The sequence below is a fragment of the Aspergillus tubingensis genome (assembly GCF_013340325.1).
Source record: "Aspergillus tubingensis WU-2223L DNA, scaffold_11, whole genome shotgun sequence".
NCBI classification, from domain to species: domain Eukaryota; kingdom Fungi; phylum Ascomycota; class Eurotiomycetes; order Eurotiales; family Aspergillaceae; genus Aspergillus; species Aspergillus tubingensis.
This window is the reverse complement of record NW_023336285.1, coordinates 1,764,700-1,790,846: the sequence shown is the minus strand read 5'-3', so window position 1 is coordinate 1,790,846 and position 26,147 is coordinate 1,764,700. Positions and strand designations below refer to the sequence as shown.

General features: G+C 52.6%; 10 protein-coding genes across 10 annotated transcripts; 3 read left to right on the top strand and 7 right to left on the bottom strand.

Moving 5' to 3' along the window:
- Positions 1–295: 295 nt before the first annotated feature.
- Positions 296–1,346, bottom strand: AtWU_09945 (rRNA-binding ribosome biosynthesis protein RPF2; the record flags this gene model as incomplete). Its single annotated transcript, XM_035505051.1, has 2 exons — positions 296–1,268; positions 1,333–1,346. The coding sequence occupies 2 exons, from the start codon at positions 1,344–1,346 to the stop codon at positions 296–298; spliced, it is 987 nt and encodes a 328-aa protein (XP_035360944.1).
- A 427-nt stretch (positions 1,347–1,773) lies between these two features.
- On the bottom strand, positions 1,774–5,212 carry AtWU_09944 (valine--tRNA ligase; the record flags this gene model as incomplete). The annotated part of the gene is made up of 4 exons (XM_035505050.1): positions 1,774–2,777; positions 2,836–4,848; positions 4,946–5,065; positions 5,182–5,212. 4 exons carry the CDS (start codon positions 5,210–5,212, stop codon positions 1,774–1,776), a joined length of 3,168 nt encoding a protein of 1,055 aa, XP_035360943.1.
- A 1,346-nt stretch (positions 5,213–6,558) lies between these two features.
- Positions 6,559–7,774, bottom strand: AtWU_09943 (casein kinase II subunit alpha/alpha'; the record flags this gene model as incomplete). Its single annotated transcript, XM_035505049.1, has 4 exons — positions 6,559–6,657; positions 6,709–7,128; positions 7,176–7,549; positions 7,660–7,774. The coding sequence occupies 4 exons, from the start codon at positions 7,772–7,774 to the stop codon at positions 6,559–6,561; spliced, it is 1,008 nt and encodes a 335-aa protein (XP_035360942.1).
- A 515-nt stretch (positions 7,775–8,289) lies between these two features.
- On the top strand, positions 8,290–9,268 carry AtWU_09942 (ribonuclease P subunit p30 family protein; the record flags this gene model as incomplete). Its single annotated transcript, XM_035505048.1, has 2 exons — positions 8,290–8,365; positions 8,457–9,268. The coding sequence occupies 2 exons, from the start codon at positions 8,290–8,292 to the stop codon at positions 9,266–9,268; spliced, it is 888 nt and encodes a 295-aa protein (XP_035360941.1).
- A 1,570-nt stretch (positions 9,269–10,838) lies between these two features.
- AtWU_09941 (uncharacterized protein) lies at positions 10,839–12,930 on the bottom strand (the record flags this gene model as incomplete). The annotated part of the gene is made up of 2 exons (XM_035505047.1): positions 10,839–11,361; positions 11,417–12,930. 2 exons carry the CDS (start codon positions 12,928–12,930, stop codon positions 10,839–10,841), a joined length of 2,037 nt encoding a protein of 678 aa, XP_035360940.1.
- Positions 12,931–13,982: 1,052 nt separating this feature from the next.
- AtWU_09940 (DUF3431 domain-containing protein) lies at positions 13,983–15,227 on the bottom strand (the record flags this gene model as incomplete). Its single annotated transcript, XM_035505046.1, has 1 exon — positions 13,983–15,227. One exon carries the CDS (start codon positions 15,225–15,227, stop codon positions 13,983–13,985), a length of 1,245 nt encoding a protein of 414 aa, XP_035360939.1.
- Positions 15,228–16,683: 1,456 nt separating this feature from the next.
- Positions 16,684–19,113, bottom strand: hrdA (E3 ubiquitin-protein ligase HRD1; the record flags this gene model as incomplete). Its single annotated transcript, XM_035505045.1, has 3 exons — positions 16,684–18,825; positions 18,929–19,033; positions 19,090–19,113. The coding sequence occupies 3 exons, from the start codon at positions 19,111–19,113 to the stop codon at positions 16,684–16,686; spliced, it is 2,271 nt and encodes a 756-aa protein (XP_035360938.1).
- Positions 19,114–19,879: 766 nt separating this feature from the next.
- Positions 19,880–21,633, top strand: AtWU_09938 (putative MFS transporter; the record flags this gene model as incomplete). The annotated part of the gene is made up of 2 exons (XM_035505044.1): positions 19,880–20,131; positions 20,215–21,633. 2 exons carry the CDS (start codon positions 19,880–19,882, stop codon positions 21,631–21,633), a joined length of 1,671 nt encoding a protein of 556 aa, XP_035360937.1.
- An 867-nt stretch (positions 21,634–22,500) lies between these two features.
- Positions 22,501–23,349, top strand: AtWU_09937 (putative GPI anchored glycoprotein; the record flags this gene model as incomplete). The annotated part of the gene is made up of 3 exons (XM_035505043.1): positions 22,501–22,632; positions 22,699–22,943; positions 23,019–23,349. The coding sequence occupies 3 exons, from the start codon at positions 22,501–22,503 to the stop codon at positions 23,347–23,349; spliced, it is 708 nt and encodes a 235-aa protein (XP_035360936.1).
- A 959-nt stretch (positions 23,350–24,308) lies between these two features.
- Positions 24,309–25,966, bottom strand: AtWU_09936 (COP9 signalosome complex subunit 1; the record flags this gene model as incomplete). The annotated part of the gene is made up of 4 exons (XM_035505042.1): positions 24,309–25,325; positions 25,386–25,666; positions 25,729–25,773; positions 25,834–25,966. The coding sequence occupies 4 exons, from the start codon at positions 25,964–25,966 to the stop codon at positions 24,309–24,311; spliced, it is 1,476 nt and encodes a 491-aa protein (XP_035360935.1).
- Between the last annotated feature and the right edge of the window lie 181 nt (positions 25,967–26,147).

The following is a 26,147-nucleotide window of genomic DNA, read 5'->3' as shown; positions in this document are numbered from 1 at the left end:
CTCGGCATGTGAGAGCCGAACGTCATGTCACGTGGACACACCGGAATAGACAGTAGTGATAGATGAAGATTTATTGATCATATATTTGGAACAGTAACAACTTTTTGCATGTCTAAAACATCATCACATATCAACAATACCGGTCCGAGCGAGCTGCTTTGACCTCAGTCAAGAGTGAAATCCAAACCCCCGGAACGCCGATAGAGAGGTAGACTATACTAGATAGTAGATAGACAATAGTAGACGACAGTATGCGCATCAAAGAAATGAATAAACTGTAGTGTGATCAAGCACATCAAGCCGTCTTCGTCCGCTTGCGTCCCTCATCCTCCGAGATCTCATCCACATCCATCATATCGGCATCGCCCTCCTCGTCATCCGACTCGACACCAGCACGACGCTTCAAACCCTTCATCTTACGAGTCTGCAGACCGCTAAGATCCTGCTTACCCAGATGCACGCGACCGATCTTATCACCGATCGAATCCAATCCAATGTTCTTCTTGAGCTTGATCTCCTCATTCGGCCTCTTACCCTGCTTCATGGCCTCCTTCATGACCTCCCTCGGCGCCTCTTGCAGACGTCCAACCTTGAAGTCAAACTTAGGACCAATCTCATCCAACTCCACACGAGGCAACTTATGCCCACTGCGCTTCGTCCGCAACTTGTACCAGCGAAGGTGCACAACAGGCGCCAGTCCGTCCGTGGCCTCCTCCGCGCCAATCATCAACACATACTGCAAACCCTCAACATCAATTTTATCACTCGTCTCTCCCTTGAACATATCCACAAACATGCTCTTCAACATAACATGCGCCGTCGACGTTTCATCATCCCAAGCACTGCCCGAGAACAACAGCATCGGCCGCATGCCAATACCAATCTGCAGACTCTCCAATCCAGCCGTCTGGTCCTGATTCGGCAACAACAACAGCTCACACATATCCAGGATCTTGGAATTGAACACCCGGGCCAGCGTCAGGCAGTTGGGGCGCTTCTTGTTGCTGCTTCCGAACACGACCATACCGCACTCGTTCTTGTCGGCCAAAAACTCCAGGCTCTCAACGCTCTCGAACGGGTGGATGTTGGCATTCTTCTTGTGGAATAGAACCGAGTTGGGCCGAGTCAGCGAGTGGAAGGTCTTCAGCACCGTGTGCAGCGGTTGAGGGCATTTCGATCCGTGAAGGAGAAGAGTCCGTTTCGGGGGCTCGATAAGTTGCGGCTCTTTGGCTTTGAGGATGCGCGCGGTGCGCGCGTTCTTGGGTTTTCTGTTTTGATAGTTTCCATTAGCCGTATTCAAAGTAGTAGTAGGAGATGATGGTATCAACGTACACTTCTCGGAGCATCTTGGCGGATGGGACGAGATTGGGGGCAGTGGAGGAGATTGAGAATGCTGGATTTCGCTGCGGAAAATGAAAAAAGGCGGAGCAAAAACTTTTGGCGGATGGGGCTTGGCATCGCTTATCGATAAGCTTATTGTCTCCACGCCAACATCAATGCTCCTGCCTGCCAGTTAGGATATTTCTAATTCTAGCTTATTTGCTTAGATGTTCTCTTTAGTAGTACTGAAATATGTGTGCTCTGAAAGAAAGTTAGGTAACATTACTATTCATTACCTATAAGGGAGTGTGATCAGGTCACGTGCAGCCACTACAAGGCATACAATACAAGTCATCGAAATGAACAAAAAGAAAAGAAAACTGTTATTTTGGTGTCTAAGTCCAATTGTATGTGTATCACTGATATCTACTCAAAGCCATTTACTCGGAGCATCTACTCCAACCGCAGCTTCTCAAACTCGCGGATCTGCTCCTCCAACCGAGCGGCCTCGCTCTCGGCATCGCGGAGCTTCTTCTGCTCGGCCTCGCGAACCTCGGGCTTGGCCTTCTCCCAACCAGCACTGCTGATCAGCTTCTGCTGGCGACCAACAGTCTCGCGCGCCTTCTCAAGACTGGCCTTGGCCTTGTGCTCCTGCTCAAGGGCCACCTCCTTGGACACACGGAGGTAGACGGCCGCCTGGGAGCTGACAGGAGCCACGACGCAGCCCGACGGGGGAACGGTGTTCTCAGGGCCAAGCACGCTGAGATCGCCCAGGAACTTGCCACCAAGCGACTTAATGCTGGTGAGCTCGTCGGAGATCGTCTTGTGGCTGGTGGCATCGTAGGTCTGGATGACGACATCGGCCTTGGTCTTGATCTCATACTGGGCCATGATGGACCGGACAGCCTTGGAGGTGTTGAGAATCAGCTCGTAGGCAGTCTCGGCCTCGACGTCATCGAACTCAGGAGTGTACTCGGGGTACTTGGCCTTCATGATCGAGATCGTGGCATCGCCCTCACGGCGGGGGAGACGTTGCCAGAGTTCCTCGGTGACGAAGGGCATCATGGGGTGAATGAGGGTCAGAGCACCCTCCAGTGCAGTGTAGAGGGTCTGCTTGGCAGACTCCTGCACCTCAGCGGGGACGTCCTCTGCCAGGAGGAACTTGGAGTTCTCGATGAAGACGTCACAGAGCTGGCTGTACCAGTACTGGTAGACGATCTGAGCAGACTGGGAGAACTCGCGCTGCTCGAGAGTCTCGTTCATCTCCTTGGCAGCCTGGTTGAACTTGTGCAGAATCCAGCGCTCAGACAGAGACTCCTTGCCGGTCTTGGTAGGGGTAGCCTTGGGCTTGAAGTTGTCGCCCAACTTGCCAAGCACGAACTTGGTGGCCTGGTAGATCTTGTTACAGAAACGGCGGTAACCGTGAATGACCTGGACGTCGAACGCAATATCACCACCTACATAATGAATGTTAGCAGAGTTTCTTTTACTGTGAGATTAGTGGGTGAAACGTACCGCCAGTAGTGTAAGAAACCAAGGCGAAGCGCAGAGCATCAGCACCACACTCGGGAATACCCTTGGGGAAAGCCTTCTTCTGGTACTTAGTAGCAGTAGCAACCTCCTTCTCGGCGAGGTTACCGGTGAGCAGCTTGGCGTGGAGTTCCTGGAGCTGGATACCCTCCATGACATCCAGAGGGTCAACGACGTTACCCAGAGACTTGGACATCTTGCGGCCCTCGGAATCACGGATCAGAGAGTGGCAGTACACCTCCCGGAAGGGAACCTGGCCGGTCATCTTAATACCAAGCATGATCATTCTGGCAACCCAGAAGAACAGAATATCCCAGCCAGTCTCCAAGACGGAAGTGGGGTACAGGTTCTCCAGGTCGTGGGTCTTGTTGGGCCAGCCCAGGGTCGAGAACGGCCACAGTCCAGAAGAGAACCAGGTATCAAGGACATCAGGATCCCGGACCAAGCTGAACTTCTTGCCAGGGAACTTGGCTTCAGCCTTCTCCCGGGCAGCCTCCTCGGTGCGGCCAGTGACCCAGCGCTCGCCATCGCTGTCATCGTTCTCCTCACCCTCGATCTGAACGAAGTAGGCGGGAGCCTGGTGACCCCACCACAGCTGACGGGACAGACACCAATCGTTGATGTTGGTCATCCAGCGGTAGTAGCTCTTCTCAGCGGACTCAGGCTTGATGACGATCTCGCCCTTCTCAACGGCCTCGAGAGCGGGCTTGGCGAGGCTCTCCATCTTCATCCACCACTGGGGCTTGAGGATGGGTTCGATAACATCGTTGGACTTGGCGCAGCGGGGGATCTTCATGGGGTTGTTCTCCCACTTGACGTAGAGACCCTTCTCCTTCAGCATCTCAATGACCTTGTAACGGGCATCGAAGCGCTTCATGCCAGCGAAGGGACCACCCTTGCTGTTGAAGGTACCATCGTCGTTCAGCACAGAGATGAACTCGAGGTTGTGGGCCTTTCCACGGTTGAAATCGTTGAAATCGTGGGCGGGGGTGATCTTGACGGCACCAGTACCGAACTCGGGGTCGACATCCTTGTCGGCAACGATGGGCATCAAGCGGTCAACGAAGGGGTGGCGAGCGTTCTTGCCGACCAAGTGGGCGTAGCGCTTGTCGTCGGGGTGGACAGCAATACCACTGTCACCGATCATGGTCTCGGGACGAGTGGTGGCGATCTCGATACGCTCGGTCTTACCATCGACATCGACCTCGTAGCAGAAGTGAGTCAAGACACCGAACTCGATCTTCTTGTCGTAGCCCGGCACGTCGAGGAGAGTACGACCCTCAACCTCCTTGTTCTCAACTTCAAGGTTGGACAGAGAGGTGTTCAGAGCCACACACCAGTTGACCAGGCGGTTGGCACGGTAGATGATGCCCTCCTCGTGGAGGCGAACGAAAGTCTCCGTGACGGCGGCGGACAGGTTGGGGTCCATGGTGAAAGCCTCGCGGGTCCAGTCGAAGGAACCACCGACTCTGCGAAGGGCGTTCTTGATGTTGGCATGGTATTCCTTCTTCCAGTCCCACACGCGCTCGAGGAAGGCCTCACGACCCAGGTCGTGACGGGTCTTCTTCTCCAACTTCCAGAGCATCTTCTCGACGACACTCTGGGTGGAGATACCGGCGTGGTCCATACCGGGCAGCCACAGGGTAGTCTTGCCCTTCATGCGCTGCCAGCGGATCATGGTGTCTTGGAGGGCGTTGGTAAGGGCGTGACCCATGTGCAGAGCACCGGTCACATTGGGAGGAGGGATAGGAATGACGAAGTAACCTTCAGGCTTGACCTTGTTGTCCGAGCCGAACTCGGGCTTGAACAGGCCGCGTTCCTCCCACCATTCGTAACGGCCAGCCTCGATAACCTTGGGGTCGTAGGCATCAGTGGTCTTCTCCTTCTCGACCTTAGGCTTCTTCTCGGCCTTGGGGGCGGCAGTCTTCGCAGCAGCGGCCTTGGCCTGCTTCTCGGCGAACTTCTTCGCCTTCTCGGCCTTGCGACGTTCACGCTCCACTATAGATATCCAGCGAGTTGTCAGAATGTTGTTGCATCGGGATGTCGGGTGGTGGCAGGACAGTATGGTCCTATGGTCCGGAGGTTGGTTACATACATTCCTTCTCGCTCTTCACCTTCTGGCCCTCGGCGGGCTGAGCGGCAGCATTGGCATCCTGGTTCCGCAACTGGTCGTCGGCCTGGGGAGGAACGTCGACGGGAGCCTTGGGCTCACCAGCTAGAGTAAGCAACAGGGTGGTCAGTCAGTCTGTCATTCACATTGAGCCCCTGCGGGGTGGGATGGAACGATAAGAGGGGGGAGGAGGAGGAGTAGGAAGGCGACAAAGAACGTACTCGGGTTTTGGGGAGCAGAGGGCTGGGCCATTCTGGAAAATGGACGATATAGAGGAAGGGGAGGAGGGAATCTCCAAGGCGCCGATCGCGCCACGAACCGACGGATAAGTATCTTGACCACCGGTGACTCAAACGGCGATAGAGAGAGCAAGAGGGGGAGGGGTTGGGTCGTTGTGCGAATGCGGGCAATTAAATTTCCTGGCGCAGAGCAAAAGATCGGAACGAATCAGAGCATCCGGGTGCGGGGCCTGAGGTCTCTTTCTCCCCCAAAACAGTGGAGAACGCAGTGTGCCTTAAAGTCGGAACTAAAGTAAACTGCTCGTCAGTCCCCTATGCACAGTGACAGATGTCAGAATTTGGACTGGAACTACCCTCGGTTTTTATGTTGGACAGCGATTGGGGATTCTCAATATCGTCTTCTTTTTTTTTTTGACTCATCTGCTAGTCACCTCCGCGGATGAAATCCTGCACGCCCTGCGCCGGTTTGAGTCAATGCTCGGGTCACGTGAGGGCACGGCCAGACCGTCGCTCTACTATTGATACTACTACACCTATCTGACAAGATTACCCAAATGGTCTACGTCTTTCCTCCAGTCACATCATACAGTGCCTTTGGTAGAGCCTGTGCATACGTAATCTAGTCTGTCGAAAGGCATCTTTTGCTCTATGTAGCCTCCAGCACTCCTCGACCAGGCCGGCCTCCCAAAAGTGCCGGCCCTAGTCCATCACCACCCACCCATGGAAGAAATCGGAATCAAGATCAGATGAGCACCACAGATAACTAGTCCTCACGCCGATGTCAATGACGTATCAAACTGGAATTTGGCATGCAGATTATGGGAGAAAACGCCAGTAAAATGGCAAACGCGATAGATTGAAATGCAACGCAGACACATGTAAAACGAGATCCCATCAACACCAGACCAACTAGTCACGCGGAAAAACGGAAACGAGAAAGGCGCAGAGTATGGGGAAAGGTTATATGGTTACGCAGGTTCAAACAGGGGAGCGAAAGTCCTTCCCACTCTAAACACCGTCTCATAGATTCCACTCACGGGGTATGCCAAGAGGATTGAGTCGAGATATATTAGGCGTATGTCATCTGTCATCATCGTCGTCTCCGTATGCCATAACTCATCGCACCCGTGGCGCTTTCATTCATGCCACGACAAACTTCCCCCCGGCCCTTGCGGCACAATGTTTTGTGATGTTTTTATAGTATTAGATCCAGCATCCCATTCCAGACACAGACTAACTCAACATCCGAATCAAATCTCGTTATCACATCGGAGAACGACACTGGAAAAAATGGCTCGTTGCAGCGAGGATCTCGATGCAGGGGTATGAAAATAGTCCTATCAGCACACCGCTCAACTCTTAGGCAGTCGTGGTGTTGTTCCGGGCAGCCTGGGCCTCGGCCGCCCGCACGGGGGCGAAGTATGGATGAGCCATGGCCTCCTGGGCAGTAAGGCGTTCCTGGAAATCGTCAGCAGGTGGATCCTCCTCAAATAGGGGGATATTTCATACGGCATGGTCATAGCGGAGTAGTTTGTCCAAAAAGTCAATGGCTTCATCGCTGACGAAGCGCTGGTTCTCAGCATTTACAAACGAGAGCCAAGGCTTCCGGGGAAAGCGAGAAAGGATCTCATCATATTGAGGGTCCAGCTCAATCTCATATTTGTCCAAGTACTCGAACAGCTCCTCGGTACCGAGCACCTTGGCGATCTTCACCAACTGGTCGGAGTTGCTGTTACCGTGGAAGAAGGGCTCCTTGCGGAAGATCATGGAAGCAAACATAGCTCCCAGGGACCACATGTCCAGAGAGTAGTCGTATTCTTGGAAATCAACAAGAAGCTCGGGACCCTTGAAGTAACGGGAAGCGACGCGGACGTTGTATTCCGTGCCCTTATGGTAGAACTCGGCAAGACCCCAGTCGATAAGGCGGAGCTATCCATATCAGCATAATGCCGGCGGCAAATTGAGCGGAGACCTACCTTGCGCTTCTCATGATCGATCATGACATTGTGAGGCTTCACATCCCGGTGCATGATACCCTTGCTGTGGCAGAAATCCAGGGCCTTCAGAAGCTCGAAAACATAGAAACGGACATCATAATCGGAGAACCGCGGGTAGAGAGTCCGGAAATCCGTGTTGTTGACATATTCGAACACCAAGCTTGGCGTCTTGCTCTGACTGTCGCGAACCACGTCCAACAAGGCGACCACATTGGGGCCACCCGCCAGGTTCTGAAGGATCTTGATTTCACGCTTAATCTTCTTCTTCTTGACCGGCTTGAGTACCTTGATGACGCATTTCTGATAGTTGACAACGTTGATGCCCTCGAACACTTCAGAGTACTTTCCGCGGCCTATTCCAAAGGGTGGTTAGCACAAAATGTACACAATTCATTCGCCGTGCGGCCGGACGACGTTTTTGGTGTATTTGCGGGTAGATGACGGCCGGTCGTATTGGCCTTACCGATCTTGCGAACCACCTCGTAATTCTCCAAAACACCCCAGGAGATGTTCACACTGTCATAGTCCCAGTAGGACCGGGGCATATGTTCGTTAACATCGGCATAGACGCGCGCCATGTTGATGGCGGCTGGCAGGCAGATCCGGAGTCAGCCCACAATGAAACGTTTATCGATGATAAAAAGCGGCGGGGTAGGAAGGGCGGCGAGCGAAGAGGCGTCGTCGCGAGGGGAGAATTGCGATGGAGGGGACAGACAACAGCAGCTGCGAGGCCAGGTATGGTGGGGGCCTATGTCAAGAAGGCAGCCGTGCTATCGTCCGAAGCCAGCGATTAAGGGGAGGGAGGAGGGAAGAGGTGAGGGTCGAGTATAGACTGTCTTTGGGGATGGAGATCAGAATGGGCTTAGGCTAGTAAGAGCGTTTCGCTCCGCCTTTGCAGTCACGGGACTCCCGTTCGTTGAAGGCTAGATCACCTGCCGGCCCGGAATAACCTGCATTCCCGGCCGATTTCTCGATTGCCGTTCTCGGACAGTTCTTTTGCACGCGGTCGCTATCCTTTTGCTTCTGCTGCCCGTCTCCAACGTACTCTCGGGCGCATTCGAGCTTTTTAAGCTCGTCGCAAACTGCCAGCATCATGTTCTATGATCTCAATCTGCCCTATGGCTCGGATGATCCCGAGATCTCCAATACCTTAAGTTTTCTTGCAGAACGTGCGTCATGTTTCTCCCCTCGGCACAAGACCCGATCATCGAGCAGTCCCTCCCCCTCCACGGCCACATGAAGCGCTGACCTGACGACCAGTTGGTTACACCACCGTTGCCCTATCCCAATCTATTACTGGAAAACTTCCCTCAAATCCTACTCCCCCACCAGCGCCAAAGAATGTTCCCAAGGGCCTGACGCTCCTCACTCGCCTGAACCTGACCCTCTCCGACCCTGCGCAGAACCAGCGACTTGCCAGCCTGACTCAGGTTTATGATCTCGTCGCAATAAGGCCCACCAATGAAAAGGCGCTCCTAAATGCATGCACCAACCTCGAGTGTGATATCATCTCGCTGGATTTCTCCATACGGCTGCCCTTCCACTTCAAGTTCAAGATGGTTTCCGCTGCTATATCACGTGGGGTTCGATTTGAGATCTGCTATGGACCAGGAATCACCGGGAGCGGACTTGACGCTCGCCGCAACCTAATCGGGAATGCGATGTCGTTGATACGAGCCACGCGCGGCCGGGGAATCATCATTTCGAGCGAGGCGCAGCGAGCTCTGGCTGTTCGGGCACCCTGGGATGTGATCAACCTGGCATGCGTTTGGGGTCTTTCGCAGGAGCGTGGCAAAGAGGCGATCTGCGAGGAGGCCCGGAAGGTGACCGCCTTGGCCAAGCTGAAGCGGACCAGTTGGCGAGGAATCATTGATATCGTGGCAGGGGGAGTGACTAAGACGAAAGCGAACGTACCGTTTCAGAAGAAGTCCCAGGAGGCCACGGGCGATAACTTGAAGAGAAAAGCATCGGTGGGGTCAGAGCCAACGGGCGAAGAGGCGGAGAAACCGCTGTCCAAGCGCGAAATGAAGCGCCGGGCCAAGAAGGCTCGGTTGGAGTCTGCCGGAGCTTGAGCGAGTTCAGCTGAGGGAACCTTATGTGCTACAGCGGAGCAAGGGCGCGCTTGTCGATTGCCCAGGTTGCTCGCGGATCCACATTCCTCGCCTATCGTCTGCAGGCTGACTCTAGGGGCCTTGTGCCGGTCAGGCTGTCAGCTTGCTGGTGCGACTGACAGTATACTTATGACGAAATGAACCCCAAGGGAGCTGTAAGAGCCCAGGACCTCGGATGTCACCGAAGTTACTTGGTTTTTTGACAGAAACAGACTCCTGACATCTGGCATCACCCCAGCGCATGAATCACCAAAGTGCACTTGTATGCTCGACGATTCAATACCGGTGTGATTAGCCGCAGCTAGCCTTACCATTAGACTTTAGGCATATTAAAGTCGCCCATGTAACGAATCAACGCTAATCAATGACAAATTACCGCATCCGTGAATATACCTAGCGTCATCCTCGTAGACTAGTAAGTAGTTAGGTAGTCACTATGACATGATCCTTGCACATATATACTAGGTCCTAGAAGACTGTATCGGACACTTACTACTAATATATCTTTACCCGGGTATCAGATAATATTAATCCATGGTAGTTAAAATACGACAACGATCGAAGCAGACTTCATCTCGCAGGCTGCTTTATAATTTCAGACTACGACAATGACTACTTAGTGATACTGTATGCCAATTACTACCACTTAAGAAATACCACCACCACCACCACTACTACTACTACTACTACTACTACTACTACTACTACTAATCATATCACCCAGTAGGACTATCACTATTGTTAGTTACCACCATAAGACTATCAGATACTATACAATTGAAAAGAAGAGGGAATTTTAGACAAAGTAAAGGTGTTCCTACTACCCCTACGTGATTAGTATATATATCAGGTGAAAAACAAACTTCAAGTCTTGAGCACCAAGTAGTACTACCGACTGAGCGTTGTTCCAGGCAATACAATATGAACGAGTAGTGACTCCAGCAAGTGCTTAGCGCAGATTACTTGGTTTTAGAACCAACAGGCTCTTAAGCAATTGATTGTGAATATTCTGATCCGGGTTAGGCAAATATATACTACTGAGATTGAAAGTTACCACCACTTGCTACACAGGAATCAAATACTTGAACGAACTAATAAGCCGGTCAAAGACGATAATAAATAAAATATCTTACACATTCATATTTTCATTAATTATCTTTCAATAAACTCATCCACCCATCCCCGTAACATCCAGTTCAGCTCAGTACCTGACCTAACCCAACATAAGAAATCATATACACAAACAAGCATTCATCCATCCAACCGTCCCCGTCCCCCACCAACCAATTCTCAACAGAATCAGAACTGAAAAGTATCATATCTCATCATCACATGCAATGCATATCATCAATGCAAGAACCACCAGCACCAGGGTATGATAACGAACTCAAAAGCAAGAAGGACAAGAGCCTTTGTCTCCGAAAACTCCACGCAAACCCAACTCAACCAAAGCAGATCAAAGCAACCTAGAATCGACCACCATGACACACAAGATATATCGCAGAAAATGATTCAATGAGCGCCAATTCGATCAAGAAGAAGCCGACGCCATCCCGTCTAATTCGACCAGAACTCGGAGATCTCCGTCCATCCAGTCGACATTGCTGGCTGAGACGAGGGCCATCGCCCACTCGTTGTCGTTTTGCACCGGGGCCAGTCCATCTGGGAGCCAGACCTTGAATTTCCAGTTGAGTTGAGAGACCCAGTCCATGTTGGTCTCGGAAGAGAGGCCTGGCAGTTGGCCGGCAAATTTGCGGGAGATGAGCTGCTTGAGGGTTTCAAGATCGGTACATTGGCTTCCGGGGATGTCGAAGCGGGGATGCGCGCGTTTTCCGTCTTGGAGGATATTGATTCGGAGTGAGACGTTTGTTGGAGGAGACGGAGAAGAGCCGACATTTCCAGAGACAGCGCTGGGGAGAGGAGGGAAATTCGGAGGAGGGAATGGCTGCGGCTGGGGCACGGGTGCCTGGCTATGGGGTGATTGATGGACATTGTGCTGGGTCGCCAGGCTGTCTCGGATGATCCGCGAGATATCACGGGTGATGCTGCTGGCACTATGGGGTTGTTAGTAATGTATACAATTTGCTATCCGTTATGTTGGGGACGTACAATTCATTTCTGGCAGGCCGGTCTGAGTTCCCGCCAACACGCCAACGCAGGTCCGAGGTGACATCGGCATTCAAGATGCGATGGAGGTTCTCATCCTCGCATGGCGACGGACAGTCATAACCGCCGTTGTGAATGACCTGGAAATGACTATCAATCGCAGCGACCAGTCCACGCCAATCCGGTTGCTGGAGACCCGAAATGTACCACAGGTTGTCAAGCTCATAATTATGATTGTACATGTCATATGACTTTGAGAACGAGTCCCAGTCAGTCGAATACCCATCCAGCAAGAGATCCGTGAGACCCAGATCCACCTGAGACCCGGTCCCGAGCTGCGGTTGTGGTGCCGACAACCCGGTCTGCGCAGAAGTATAGTCGTCCGGAATATGGTGGTGTGAATGCATGTGGAGTTGATCATCTGTCGGTGTGGTCGCGTTCAGATTCTGCAGACTGTCCTCTGTCTTGCGTCTCCGTCGCTCTTCGGTGCCACCCCCTTTCCTAGTCTCCACTGCATACTGCCGCTGGCGCTCGTTGGTGACCATTCGGCGCAGCAAAGGAATAACCAAGGAGATGATCTTCTGCTGGTCTCGGGGCCAGATGTATGTCCTGGGTCCCATGCCCTCGTTGACAACATTCTCGCCGAAGAAGCGCTCACCATGGCCTTCGACCTCAAGAAAGTGGCGCACGCAGTTCCACAACCGCAATTTAACCATCTCCGTGTCTCCCTTTCCACGCTGACCAACACAGTCGCGTCGCTCCGGGTGGCGATCATCCAGCATATATGCTTTAGCCGCCGCCTGCAGATGCAAAAAGTTCTCCGGCGAGAGCTCCAGCGACGCGAACAACTTCGACATCGGCGGACGGGTGTACTTCTTGTTACTCGACGGTTGGCGGAACAAGGCTGCGGCGGAATGCAAACCCACAGCACGAGCTTCGGACAGAGACTGCGACGGCGCGACACCCAAACCCTCCCCGCCATAGTGATGCGCATGCTGGTGATGCTGCTGCTGCTGTTGATGGTGAGGATGGTGAGTGCCTGCAAGGCCGACAGCAGCTCCCGCAGTCAACGCCGGATCCAGCGCATCCTCATTTCTCTTCCGTTTCTTCGTTGGCACCCTGGTCAGTCCACCGGAAGGCTGGCCATGTTCACTCATAGAGGCAGACCCCGGTCCGCGCATGTGCCGCTGCGGTCCCATTCCAGCACCAAAACTTGCATCTGCAAAGCTATCTTCATCGATGTGGGTGTCCGGACCATATTCGAGGTGATGCTGGAGTCCCGCAGCCCCCGCCGCAGCAGCGACAGCGGCGGCAGCAGCCCAGTCGGAGACTTCCTGACCGGCAGCAGCTGTAGCAGCCTCCACCAATCCAGCTAGTTGATTCTCACTGGGCGCATATCCGCTATTTGCGAGGTGGTTATTAGGGTCGACATTAGCGGAGGTGGTCGGGTTGGTCGAGAACTCGGCAGCCGAAGTTGACGGAGGGTGTTGATGGTTTGAGTTGGAAGTCGATGCCATTTCAGTTCGGGTCGCGTGAGCGTGTCAAACGAACAGTCACTCAAAGGAACGTAAGCAGAGCGATATTAGGGGAGACTCGCAGATAACAGAGTTATGACACAGAAGTGCGGCGCGGCGAAGCCGTCACAACTCCGGACAGCTACAAGCTCGATTAGTTGATCCTATGTGGCAAACAAGCTTCAAATCCCGATTAACAGGACCTGAACGTAAGGTAAACACTCCGAAACACCAAGTCGTCAGCTTGTAGTTCGGGGACCGTGATTTGGAGCGTCCGTCGCGTGCGGGTGAGCGTCGACGGTGCTTGTTGACAGTGCGCCAAACAACGCAGCTTCTAGAATGGACACCCGGTGCTCCCGGGCAGGGAGGAAAACACGGTCGCCTACGGCGAGCGGGCGCGTGAGTGAATAGCAGATCAGCAGCTGTCAACAAGAGACAATAAGGTCTCGCGCAAACAGGCGAGGACGGCGATATAGTTTGTATAGATGGAACTGTTTAACCCGATGACGCTGTTTGGCTGGTTTGAAGGAGGAGCAGACAGTGCAAACTCTGCAGGGAAGACGCCGTTGCACATTGCCCAACCCAGTTAGCCGCGGTGGATCTGGGTCACGTGATGTATAGCAGAGTATCATCAGGCATTCACTATCCTGTCAGTAAAGGCAGTTAGTCAACATATAGCATGATTACTACACAATATGTGCTGTATATGACAGTTATATAAATGCTTTTCATTATTCAATTTGGAGCCTGCCAAACTGGTCCTAGCTGCAACGGATATCACAAGATCTGGCACAATCCCCAGCACATCATCCAAGTATCGCAGGCCAAGAAAACATATCAAACACAATGGAATCAAAAATCGTATCTATACCAGGCATCGCAGCAAGCCACCTGAACCCCAGACAAGTCAAATATGAACACAAGAAGATGAAGATGATGGTATATAGTCCCTCGCGGCCAAGAACCGAGAGATTATGAGCTGTCGGGGTTTGAACAAAGAAAGTCAAAAAGACAATTATCGTCAATAAATCCTAGGCACTCCCAATGGAGAATACTTAGAATCCATCGCCCTCCTTCCAGGGTCTCCCGACTTCGCGGGCGCGTGCTTCGGGGTCCTTGCCCCGTTCCGTAGCATTTACCACCAGTTCATTGATGAGCAGCTCCTCCATGTCGATCAGATCTGCGAGCGTCAAATCCTCGCCTGGCTGTGGGAAACTCAGGTGGCTTTCTTCGCCCAGCGTCCCGCTCATGCGCGTCAGCTCGATCATGTCGGCCCGAACGTTCCATCCTTTGAATTGCTCCTCGAGCTCAGACTTCTTCGCATGGTGGCCTCGGAATGCATCGTACTCATCCTCGCCGCCAAAGCAGATGCCAAATCCATCGCAGTAACAAATGTGCTCCTTAATGCAGTAAACGTTCTCTCCGGTGAAGACGACATGCCACAAGTATTCCCAAATTCGACCGGAGATGTAGTCGCTGAGCTCTGTCCGGAGCATCCAGTCGCGGAAGTATACAAAGCGGGCTCTCGGAATGGCATGAATACGGTCGCGCGATACGGCGAATTGAGCGCAGCAGGGTTGGGCCAGGACTTCTGGGATCGGATCATCGGGGAAGATCTCTCCCCAGGCTCGGGCCAGCATAACCTCCTCTTGCTTCGTTTGATCCTCCACCAGCGTACCCGGATGCAACCAGGCCGGACAACCGGGACTCCACGTGCATCGCAGATTCACGTAACCCTGGCGGACCACCCAGGCGGGATTCAAACGGCGCAGGAGATCAGCTGCATCTCCGGCAAAGAGGTCATCATTGTGCCAAGCGAACTGATGCGAATGCATAAAAGCAACAACATCAGGAAGCCTGTCATAATGTTCGATGATGTAGCTCAGGTAGACCATCACCTCATGACCCTTATTCTTCGGCGGATGCAGAGGTGCTGACGGGTCATCGACGGCATAGACTGCGGTTTGCCACTCAGGAAGCTCAACCTCCATCCAGCTGGTATCTTCATCGGAAGTCTTGGGCACCACAAGCGTCTTTGTGTACGTTGTCCCAGAGGGCTTGGGAAGGCCTGGGACGAATTGTGGCTTGGGTGCATACGGCGTCCGAATCGCAGGCTCTTCGTGCACCCTAGTAACATTGAAGCGTACTGGCGACGATGGAGAGGGGGTCGTGGCTAGTTCACCCAAACCGACGACCTGCGTCGCTTGTTCCCATTGTGACGAGAGGCTTCGGATGGCGAGGAGGATGAAAAGGATGAAGGCAAAGCCAAACAGGGGCACAGCCCGGCGCGAGGAAATCATGGAAGATAGCGTGATATGTTGGTACGGAAAAGGAGACGAAGAATAAAGATAGTATGAACTGCGATTGGACGAAAGCGCTCGATCAGCAACTGCGTGAATGCGATGAGGGTTTGTTTGAGATAGTATGAAGCCAGGCCAAAGAGTTGCTCGCAAGGACTAGCAGCATCTAGGCCTAGCAACAAAAGTCGGGACAATTCACCCACCTTGATATCCAAACGCTACAGAAGACACAAAGAAGCCATGGAAGAATAGGAATTGGAGATCTTGCAACAGTCGGGAACAGTTGTCAAATCCCCGCGAAACTCCAAGAACCGAAGGGCGAGATGCGCGGCCACAGCCGGTCGAAGGTTCCACGAGCCAAAGAGAGAGGGGCAGGGAGGAACGAGGACCGTTCGTAGGGCGAATTCATGCGACTGGGGACTGGAGGAGGAAAACAGATTGGTCGGACAAGCCAGCTAGAAGGAGGCATACGCAAAAAGATGGCGCAGGAGCGGGTGGGAGACGCGGGCGGCGGCGGAGCTGGCGTCAGCGCTGATGACGACGATCTTGGGCCCTTGTCGAATGAACCCAATTTCCTCGAATTAAGTATAAAGACCAGATCGAGAGACTCAGATGTGATCCAGCACCGGGAATCCAGCCTTTTTTCCTGTAGGGTTACCGGCCACCGGGACTGGCTGGTACTCTTCAAATTGCTTTTGCATCCCGGAGAAATTCACGCTTGTTCCCCACGGGCGCAGGTTGGATGTTGGCCCGCAATTATGATTGGAGGCTGGCTGTCGTTGCCCCTGGATCGCATTTTGCCCCCCGAGACATTTTTTGTGATCGATCTGATGCACGGTGCTTATAGTCTGGGTGTTTAGATAAATCGAAGAAACGTCGATGGAGTCTAGTACGGAGTAGAATCTTAGCCAGAGTTCTGACAGACGCTATGTTATGTTGCACCTGCTAACTATAGTAACTATGGAGTAACCCCTTGGCAATTTCAGATCCGACCTTTTTCCAGCCAAGGTGGGTACGACAACCCTTCTTCATGCAATTCTGTCTACCTTACTCCGTAATAGTCTACAATGAACTGAAATTAAAACCAAGGAATTGTCACGATCATGTTTCTAGTATGTACAGATATACACCTGGTTATTAGAGACCCTCCTGATTCGCTGGACAAGGGGCTAATGTGGCAGCAAAGAGTAGAATGAAACCGGGCCTGGTGTAGTAGGGGAAAATGACCATGCATGAGCCACAGTTCCATGGAATTCAACATACAGGCAATGGGGTATGAGTGAGAGCCGCTTCAAAAACGCCGGTAAAATGGACAACTTCCCCATAAGATGGGGTCAACACCAAATGAGATGGTAATACATCAAGCCAAAATAGAGACACCAGGTATGGAAAGGCAAAGACGAAAATGGCGGAGAAGAATTTCGCAGAGAGGAGAAAGAGTCAAGGAAACCCATCATCACGTTTCATCGTCAACTACATCTTCCACCGTTGCTACCCGTGCTTTCCCCTTTGAGGCCGAGTCTGATTCCTCGGCGTGATTCGCGCCGTCAATGTCGTCGGCGGTAGTGCTCTCGCCGTCCATCTGGGTCTCGGGCGCTAAATCAGTCCACTGTTGGGAGAGTGATTCCACGCCCGATCCCGTGGCTGTTGACGTTGCTCCCGACTGCCAATTGGGCAGATCCTGGGACGTGGAGGGCTCGGTGGCCGCCGCAGGCTCACTTTCTTGACTGGCAGCCGGAACAGTTGCTGTTGGGGGAGGGACCTGGGAGTCTGATGTAGGGTCAGACGTTTGGGCTGTTCCGGTTTCAGGAACAGTAGGGGTGGCGCGTTGTTCTGCCGGCTGACTGGGGCCCTGCTCCGGGGAGTGAAGGGGGATGAGAGACCATCCCGCGGGGAGACTCAGCCCCTCGGGTAGTCGACTATCTCCAGCATTCATGGCGGGTGTCTGTGGGTCTGAGATGAACTGACGGCGCATGGTAACCGAAGAAGTCGAGGACGAGACAGCCGGAGGATTCTGGAATGCGATACTTTGTGGGACAGTGGGATTGGCCTGGAGATTGCGAAGTCGCTGGAGTTCCGTCTGTAGTAACCGCACCAGATGAAGCTGGTCGGCAGTGACACGCAACGTTTCAATTTCCCGGACAATCTGTTGCTCCATCTGCTGCAACTGAGTCTGCATGTTGGCCACGTTTGAGGCAGGGTTGGGGGCAGCCTGCGGCGCTGGGACCGGGAGAGGCCGTCCGAATCCGAAGCCGAAGCCAATCTGCCTGGCATTCGGAGCATTGACATTGTTAGCTTGTGGCACAGGCGCATTGCCTTGATGGATCTGCTGGTGAAGGTTGTGGAAGAGGTCACCCCTGCCCGCACCGAAACCGATTCTGAAAGGCCCGAATTGGTAAACACGCGCTCTTGGTAGTCCATCTGCTTGCCCATCTCTGGGTTGGTTGCCAGCGGCCATGTTCTGAGCACCAGCATTGTTCGGGTTACCACCATCGCCCGCCCCCCGGGCCCGGGGTGGCGCAATAACTGGGCGTCGACAGGTGGGGCAGTTCTGTTGTCTCTCAAGCCAGCTTCGAAGACAGGCAAAGTGCAGTATGTGACCACAGGGCAGTTTCTTGGGGCGCAACCTCTCAGAGACCCGGTTTCGCTGTTGCGCGCCCGCCGGCTGCTGCCAATGGGTCATTTCCTCGCGACAAATGATACAAACCTCCTCGCGTGCAACTTCCTCGGCGGTGGCATCGGGATAGCGTTCGTTCATATCGCGAGTAGCGTTGCGGTAACGCACAAAATCCATGATGCGCCGTCCGAAAGACCGAATAGTGACGACGACGTCGCGCAAAATATGTAATGGGAGACCGTAGAATGTAAACAGGATCGCGAAAAAGGTAAGATATACTGTGAGTTTGAGGAAATCGGTAAGCAGGTCGAGGTAGAAGATCCAGCGGCCCTTTTCTTCCCACCCAGGTACATCCAATTCCATCTCGTCGATATCATTTTCATCCGGCAGGTTGGGAGTGGCCCCGGTCTCTCCCGACTCGGCGTACTGGCGCAGCGACTCCTCCCTAGCATCTCTGATTTCGCGACGGCGCTCCTCAATCTTAGCCTTCATTTGGAGATGGGTGATGTAGATCTCGACCAATGAAATGACGTAGCGGGCAGCAGTCGAGCTGGAGAGGATGGTGAGAACGGCGAATTCGAAGCCGAACATGACCATCATATCGGGCCGTGCCTGTTCAAGAACGGTGCGAACGCAGTATCTCAGCATAAGCGAGTTGAAGAGAACTGAAAGGAGCAGCGAGGCTGCAAGTCGGATGTGGAACAATCGCGGATTTGCTGGGGGTTGTTGCTCAAGAAACTCGACCCGACCCTCGCCGATCCAACCCCAGACCTTTCCAACTAGCAAAGAGACGAACATGACCAGGAACCAACCGCCCAACTCTCCTCTGAAAATCGTCATCGCCAAACATGTCTCTGTTACGGCAAACCATGCTTTCTCGTAGAGCTGTTCCGTTTCTATAGGTCGAAGAGGTCCGTAGAGGAGACGCTGAAGCCAGAATAGAAAGAAGCCGACCGCTAGCAGGCTAATGTTCATCAATATCTAATCAATAATATGTTAGCGAATTCCTAAAAGAGGAGTGAGGCGTCCAATGTTGGGAGCGCCGAGGGAGCGCCTGTTGAAACCCGGGGCGGGGAAAGCTTACCATGAGATTTGCACTGCTCTGCGAGAGGTATACGCATGCAGCATAGAAGTTCGCTCGCTGATGCAGCGCTTTTAAGAAGACGCCAGTTGCCAGGGCGGCTGAGGCCTATGAAGACAAGTCAGACTGGATCTACAACAAGGAGCAAGCTGAGGGCGACATACCCCAGCATACACGGCCAATCTCATGGCGACGGGGAGAGGAGGGTGGGCGCAATGCCCGCTTTCATGAACAAGGGCGTAGCAGCTGGGCTGGTGAACTCTCTAAAAGATCATTGATGGGAGGTTTAGAAGAAGGGGGTAAGCAGTAATCACTAAGAGGGAAAGAAGATGAGGTAGATCGCGTGGAGAACAGAGCCAGGATGGGGGGAAGGATGGATGGATGAATGAATGGATGGAGATGTTCTGGACAGCTAATCTACTACTCGGTATCGCCCGGTACCTGGTACTGCGTAATGTTACCAATCCTGGAGTCACCGCCTTGGCAGCTGACTGTCCGTTACTTCTTTCGGCGTTTGGTCTTCATTCTTGTCCATGCTTGGATAGTTGGAATATTAATCAATCTACAGTTATGAAAAGGAGTTGACGGAATCTAATCTAGATGATGCAAGTCACAAGATCGCATACGGACTTATGTATAGAGAAAGTCTGAAGTTTCTGGAAGCTTATTTTTTTACTTTGCTTATTGACGTGTTACTCGTCTTCCTCTCCACTTGATCAGGTGACGGAGAGCTGGCCGGCATCCGGTGTGATTGACAGCTCCGTCATCGGTCACCGATTATCAGCTTCAATGGACGGAAAGTCCAGATCATATCAGTCAGACAGTATAAATAAATTGTTGGACGGGCTCTGGATAAAGCTCAAGCAGCTCGACAGAACCGCTCCATTAGTTTGGACATCCATTCAAGCCGGAATGAGCTAGGGTTCCCTCTCCCCTGTCTAGACTATTCTCACCATGGCTTCTCCACGGACACTATTCACGGCCAGCCGCGTGCAAACATGGACCTACCTGCTTGGCGTGTGTCCATTCTCGATTGCATTCCTGGTCTTCATCAACTCGTCCATTTCATTTGTCGTCACGGAATTAATTGGACTCCGTGACGGAGAAGGTGATGCGGTTGGAACCTTGGGCTTTGCCGACGAACTGCTTGCCCTGGTCGCCTGCCCCTTGTGGGGAGTGCTGTCGGATCGCATCGGCGTCCGTCATGTAAGCGCTCACCCCGTTGCTATTTACCCCCCAAGCCAGTTCACTTGTTGTAAATTTTCTCATACATTGTGTCTATTACACAGGTCTGCACTACCGGCTATGCTATTGTGGCGCTTGCCTTGGTCCTCTTCGTTCAGGCGAAAAATGTCTACCCCCAGTTACTCCTGGGAAGGCTGTTGTTCAGTCTTGGAGGCGCCGCAGTATCAACAATGGTCACAGCAGTTCTTCCAGCCGTAGCCGGCTCACACTCATCATCACAGCATCAATCTACATCAGACTCCCGGACGAGTAAGAGCTCATCCTCCCGACTGGCTGGATATGTAGGCATGTGTGCGGGATGTGGCGCTCTCGTTGCTCTCGTCATCTTCCTGCCCCTTCCAGCTCGGTTCCAGCAGTCAGGACTTTCCCCTGCGGAAGCTATCCAGCGCAGCTACTATCTCGTGGCTGTGGTATCTCTAGTCATCAGTATCCTCTGTTTCTTTGGGCTGAGAAACCTCCCCGGAGAAGAGGGCAAGTCATGGAGCTCGCTGTGGTCCGCACGTCGGCGCGGGACGCCGGATAGCGGCGAGGCGTGTTCGTATGCTCGCAAATTCCAATTGCCATACCTCGAGCAGCTGGGAATTGCGTTCGCTCTGGGATTCCGAAATTCAGATATATTTCTGGGCTACTTGGGCGGGTTCGTGGCGCGTGCATCGTCCGTGGGGATCTCGCTGTTCATCCCGCTCGCTGTTAACCACTATTATCGCATGTCGGGGCTGTGCGGGAACCAAGATGGCGAGGCTGAGAATCCTGGCGATCTAAAAAAGTCATGCCATAAAGCCTATGTGCTCGCTTCGATTTTGACAGGGGTCTCTCAGCTAGTCGCGCTGCTTGCAGCGCCAGCCTTCGGCTATCTGTCGGAGCGATCGCGGCGCCGTCACGTGCCACTTTTGGCAGCTTGCTTTGCCGGCCTTGTGGGCTATACCACGTTTGCCCTGCTACCCAGCCCGGAATTCAGTGGGGAGAATGGCAACCCCGGTGTATTTGTAGTGATGGGCTTGGTTGGTATCAGCCAAATTGGAGCGATTGTCTGCAGTCTATCAGTGCTGAGCAGCGGCATTCTCAGTTTGAGCGAGGTAGGTAGGATGGAAGACCACTGGTGGAGTTCACCGAGTGAACCCAGCGAAGATGAGGGTGAGGATGAGGAGGAAAACGAGAACAACCCAGTCGACGATGAGGAAGAGGAGCACGGAGAAGACCGACCACTCGTGGCCCATCGTCCCGGCCGGAAAGAGCGGCATCTTTCGCACCTGAAGGGCTCAATTGCTGGGGTATATTCCCTGTACGGTGGAGCGGGTATCCTGCTCTTGACCAAGCTGGGTGGGCTCTTGTTCGATGTGCTGTCGTCGGGAGCACCGTTCTACATCATGGCTGGGTTCAATGGGGCATTGCTGCTGGCAGGCCTGGTGAGTGGATTCATTGGGCACTCACGATCCGCTGGACCAGCTGGGTTCGGTGTGTAGTAGCGTCTCCATTGTTATGTGTTTCTTTGTCTAGGAGACAAGGATTCAATGCAGTAGCCCGGCTGCTAAAAGAATTAGTATGGGTTTTTTTAGCTTGAACGATGAGCCGCAGCCGGCGCCTGTAGTCTACCGTGGCTCAGTTCGACTAAACATCTAGTCTAGTAATGAGTATTTGTTTGTTGCGGCGCTTTGAAACGAAGAATTTCGGCCCCCACGTCTGGCCCCAGTTTTGGCTGCCGTGCCTCCGTTTCACGGAGAGATCAGGAGAAGTCAGAATGAACCAAAGGAAAACTCTTGTACTTTGAATAAAAATTACTATTTGGTTTTCGAGGGCGCGAATGAACTCTTGCCATGATCTTGAGGGAGATCCTCGATCCATCTAATTTCCCCGGCTCCATCAGCAGTTCCACCAGACAAAAACCACCACCACCACATCTAAGAACCTCCATCCGTCAGCGCTTACAGGTTCTTCTCTAGGCTGTGTTGTTAGTTTCTCAGCGCCCATTAGTGCGAGAGGGTCTTCTTCCTGGCTATGGCCAATTGGGCAATTGCACTGCGATGTTTGACTGCGCCCCCAACAGCGCTTGATGCCAGACCCTGTCCATCTCCAACCCTCTCAGCCTCGCCGCCATTTGCCCGTCTGCCTTCCAACACGCCAGGGGAAAAGGAAAAAATGGATTTCGCCCCCATGGCCCTGGACCCCATCCTGACGGGCCTTTATTTACCTCGTCATGCCCAGCGAACATGTTCCAAGACAGTCTCAATCCAAATCAACTCTCATCCTCCTTTCTCTCCTCTTTCTCCCAAGTCCTCATTCATACAACCCTAGATACCCTCCTCCCTAATTCAACCATATAATCACACACCATGCGTCTCCAATTGACTACCTCTCTGGCTCTCCTGGCCACTGCCTCCACCGTCGTCGCTGACGATGTCGTCTCGGTCCTCTGGCCCTCCTCCGCCAGCGGCGAGAACTACAACGCCAAGCTGATTGGAACCGTACGTCTTCTCCAAACACCCCCCTTCTCACCATCGTATGCTTCCTCAGATCTAACTCTCAACTAGACCGGCGGCAGCCTCACCACTCTGGTCATCAACTGCCCGGCGACAGCCAGCGGCTCCGTGACCAGCGCTCCCGCTGCCACCGCCGCAACCACCAGCGCCGCCGTCGTCAAGCGTGCTACCACCGCCTCCAGCTCTGACGATGACGATGACGATGACTTCAACGACAGCTGCAACATCCCCGACAGCGGCGAGACCCTGACTGTCGGCAGCAGCACCTGGGCCTTCACTTCCTCCGGTAACCAATTGTAAGCTAACCCACATACCTAGCTGCCCCTACAATTCCATATACTTATCTGTATACTTACCACACAAAACAACAGCTCCGAACAGGCTACCTGCTCCTTCACCGGCACCACTGTCGCTTCTTGCGCCTTCACCTACAACATTGACACCCAGACTTCCTCCTCCAGCGGTGTTACCACCGCCCAGCTCAACAAGGTCCCCATCACCATCACTTCTACTGCCTCTGCCACTGGCACTGCTACCGGTGGTGCCTCCACCGCCTCTGCTACCGGTAATGCCTCTGGCTCTTCTTCTGCCGCCTCTACCGGCGCTGCTACTACCACCAGTGACAGTGGTGCGTTCGCTACTGGCGCTAGCCAGTGGGTTGCCGGTGGTGCTGCCATGATGGTTGCTCTGGCTATGGCTTAAACAGTACCCATAAATATGTTGTGGGTTGAGCCGTGGAAGTAGAGCCGTGAGTTGTTCCGTAAAAGGAAGCAAGGTGGTCATAGTATATCGGGAAAGGATATACAACATACACTATGTCAGCATATAAACTCTGCATTTAGAACTGCGCGCAAGCTGGATGGGAAAATGAGGCGTGGTGGATTGATGATCATGTGCCGCAAGTGAAGAATGGTTTCTTTTTTTTTTATTCTATATGTCTATCTATTTACTACTACTACTATTACTACCCTTATTGATGTGTTTATTATGATTCTAATCACCTCAATATTATCATGTCAATTGATACCATCCATCCAAGTTGAGATATGCTTACACTCTGTAGCAGTTGTATACTTTGATAATATTAGGGAAGAAGTTCCACATACTATATGTATGTCCCAAGACTTCCTTCATCTACTCTACTAGTTCATACAAACCACATCCACTATAGACATTAGACAAACACCTTACCTACCATTCACTAGTACTTGCCACACGTGCATAAAAAGCGAAGAGCAAATAGTAAACAACTTACATTGTCTTGGCTCTAGGAAATGACAGGATGAGGCTCGTATTGTGTTACCAACAGTACTACTTACTACTCAATGACCTGATGTTTCTCTCTATTTGAGAACGAATATAGGAGCTACTCCAATCTTTCACACTACAAAATCCTTCAGTACTTATGAAGTACAAGAAGAAATAAAGTACTCTCCTTGGAGAAACTAGTTTGCTGCAATAGATATAACTCATGTGCTACGTCTCCCCACATATCAGCATGGCTGAGAAAGTGAATCGATTAACCTACCTCTTCGCATTATGTGAACCATACAAGATGCTGGTACAAGAGGAGGTGTCTCAAATAGCTAATGGTAATTTGATAATCTTTGTCGTATCTCATTCATCAGCTGACTGGCTGGCTGGCTAACTGGCTAGTAGCATTACATGACCCCCGGACCGCGCGGAAGGAAATTGCCAAAGGTATCCCCACCCTTTCCCCTGTCATCTCTCGGTCGTCGCTCGTCTGAACGGACCTCCAGTCCAGCTTGGATAATGTTAGTCCGGAGGACGCGAATATGTGCTTCGCGGATGTAATTATCCAAACTGTCCAGGATGGACTGCTGGACGTCAGTGCGCAGGTTGACCTGGTTGGAGACCAGCACCTTCTTTTCCAAGTCAATGCGCGCGTCGAGGGTGCCATCCTGAATCAATTCGATGAGCTCCTGCACGAAGGGAGAGTTGGAGTCTGTAGGGTCGGCTTGGCCGCCTATGACTCCTGGGGCGAACATTTTCGTCATGGATTCGAGGGTCACGCGGCTGAAGGGTACGAGATACTGTTGGATGGACTTGGTGCGGATGCGCGTGAAGAGTGTCTTGACATGGCGCTGTAGGTGGACGTCGAGGAGGTAGTCGGCCTTGTAGGCTTCTAGGATCTCAAGACAGGCTCGGAATTTAGAGTTGCAGAAGAATGAGATCGCCCGGCGGATGTGCGGCTCCAGCTCAAGGAAATTGCGGAATGAATTGTTGTCGAGGACACGACGTTGTAGCTCATTGCGGTCCATTGATGCCAGCGCGCAGAGCCCACCGTAGACTGCAACGTCGTTGGATGTGAGTACTTCGTTGTAAGAGTCTCCTAAGCTCGGATCGGTGGCCAAGAAGCTGTTGGCAGCATCCACATATGCACCAGAGTGTAGCTGGGAAAGGCCCAGCGCAGCAGACATCTTGGGCTCGTTTTTGGCTTGCTCCTCTTGTTTCGATTGCAGATTGCGTAGCCGGTGCACGTTCGTTTGCACGTTGAGCCAGTCACCGCGCTCAATTGCGACATTGATAATCTTGAATAGCATTGACGCAATGTGCGTTGGTGTGGTGCAATAGTCCCTCATACGAGAGTATGCTTTGGAAGCTGACACAAGGTCACCTATCTGATTGTAATGTTGCCCGAGGTCTTCGTTGCCCATCTATAAGCGGTTAGAAAACGGTTGACAGCCGGTAGTCTTGCCAAATGCACTCTAACGTACCCTTATGCTCTCTTTGATCAGGTTGTTCTTATAGCCTCTGAGCTCGTGTTCTAGTCGATCTGTTTCCGCCTTGACAGACTTCTTCATATGATCCACCCAGTTTGTATCAAGCGTTGCCTCAGGGTCACCGGGTGCAACTTCGGCAAGTGCCCGAACTGCATTTTCGTATCTGGAAACATCCCTGCCGCTCTTGGCTTCTGCAACTGCGGCCTTCAATGCCTCGACAGAGAGATAAGTGGAGCATGTGCCTATGAGGAACAGTCGATTGAATCTGGTTCGGCCTAAGAGAAAGAAGCGGGGTTAGCCACAGCAAGGAGCGCGTGTGATCTAAGGCGTAACCTACCGGTGTAGTTCGCAATATATGACTCGAGTTCAAACTTAGGCGGATCTAAAAGGTGAGAGTTATTCATTGCTGTTCCTTTGGATCAATCCAACAGAGCCAACATACCATCAACTTTCACCAGAGGACCTGCTACATTTCCACCCAAAGACTCTAGGTCCACACCCCCGGCACCAGTGACTGACCCAGCGCTTTGAGCTGGAATAGCCCCATAGAAAGGGTCTGACTGCGTGTAATCCATGTCGTCAATTCCGTGCGGCTTTCGGCTACTGACACGCGAAGTAATATAGAACGATGTGTGGGGCCAAGAGCAAATCGAATGAAGAGATTTGTTCGGTCCGTAGCCTCCGGAAGTGTAGTCGAGTATCCACGAAACTCCTGACGTTGAAATGCAGTAAATCAGGTGTGATAACGCCGCACAG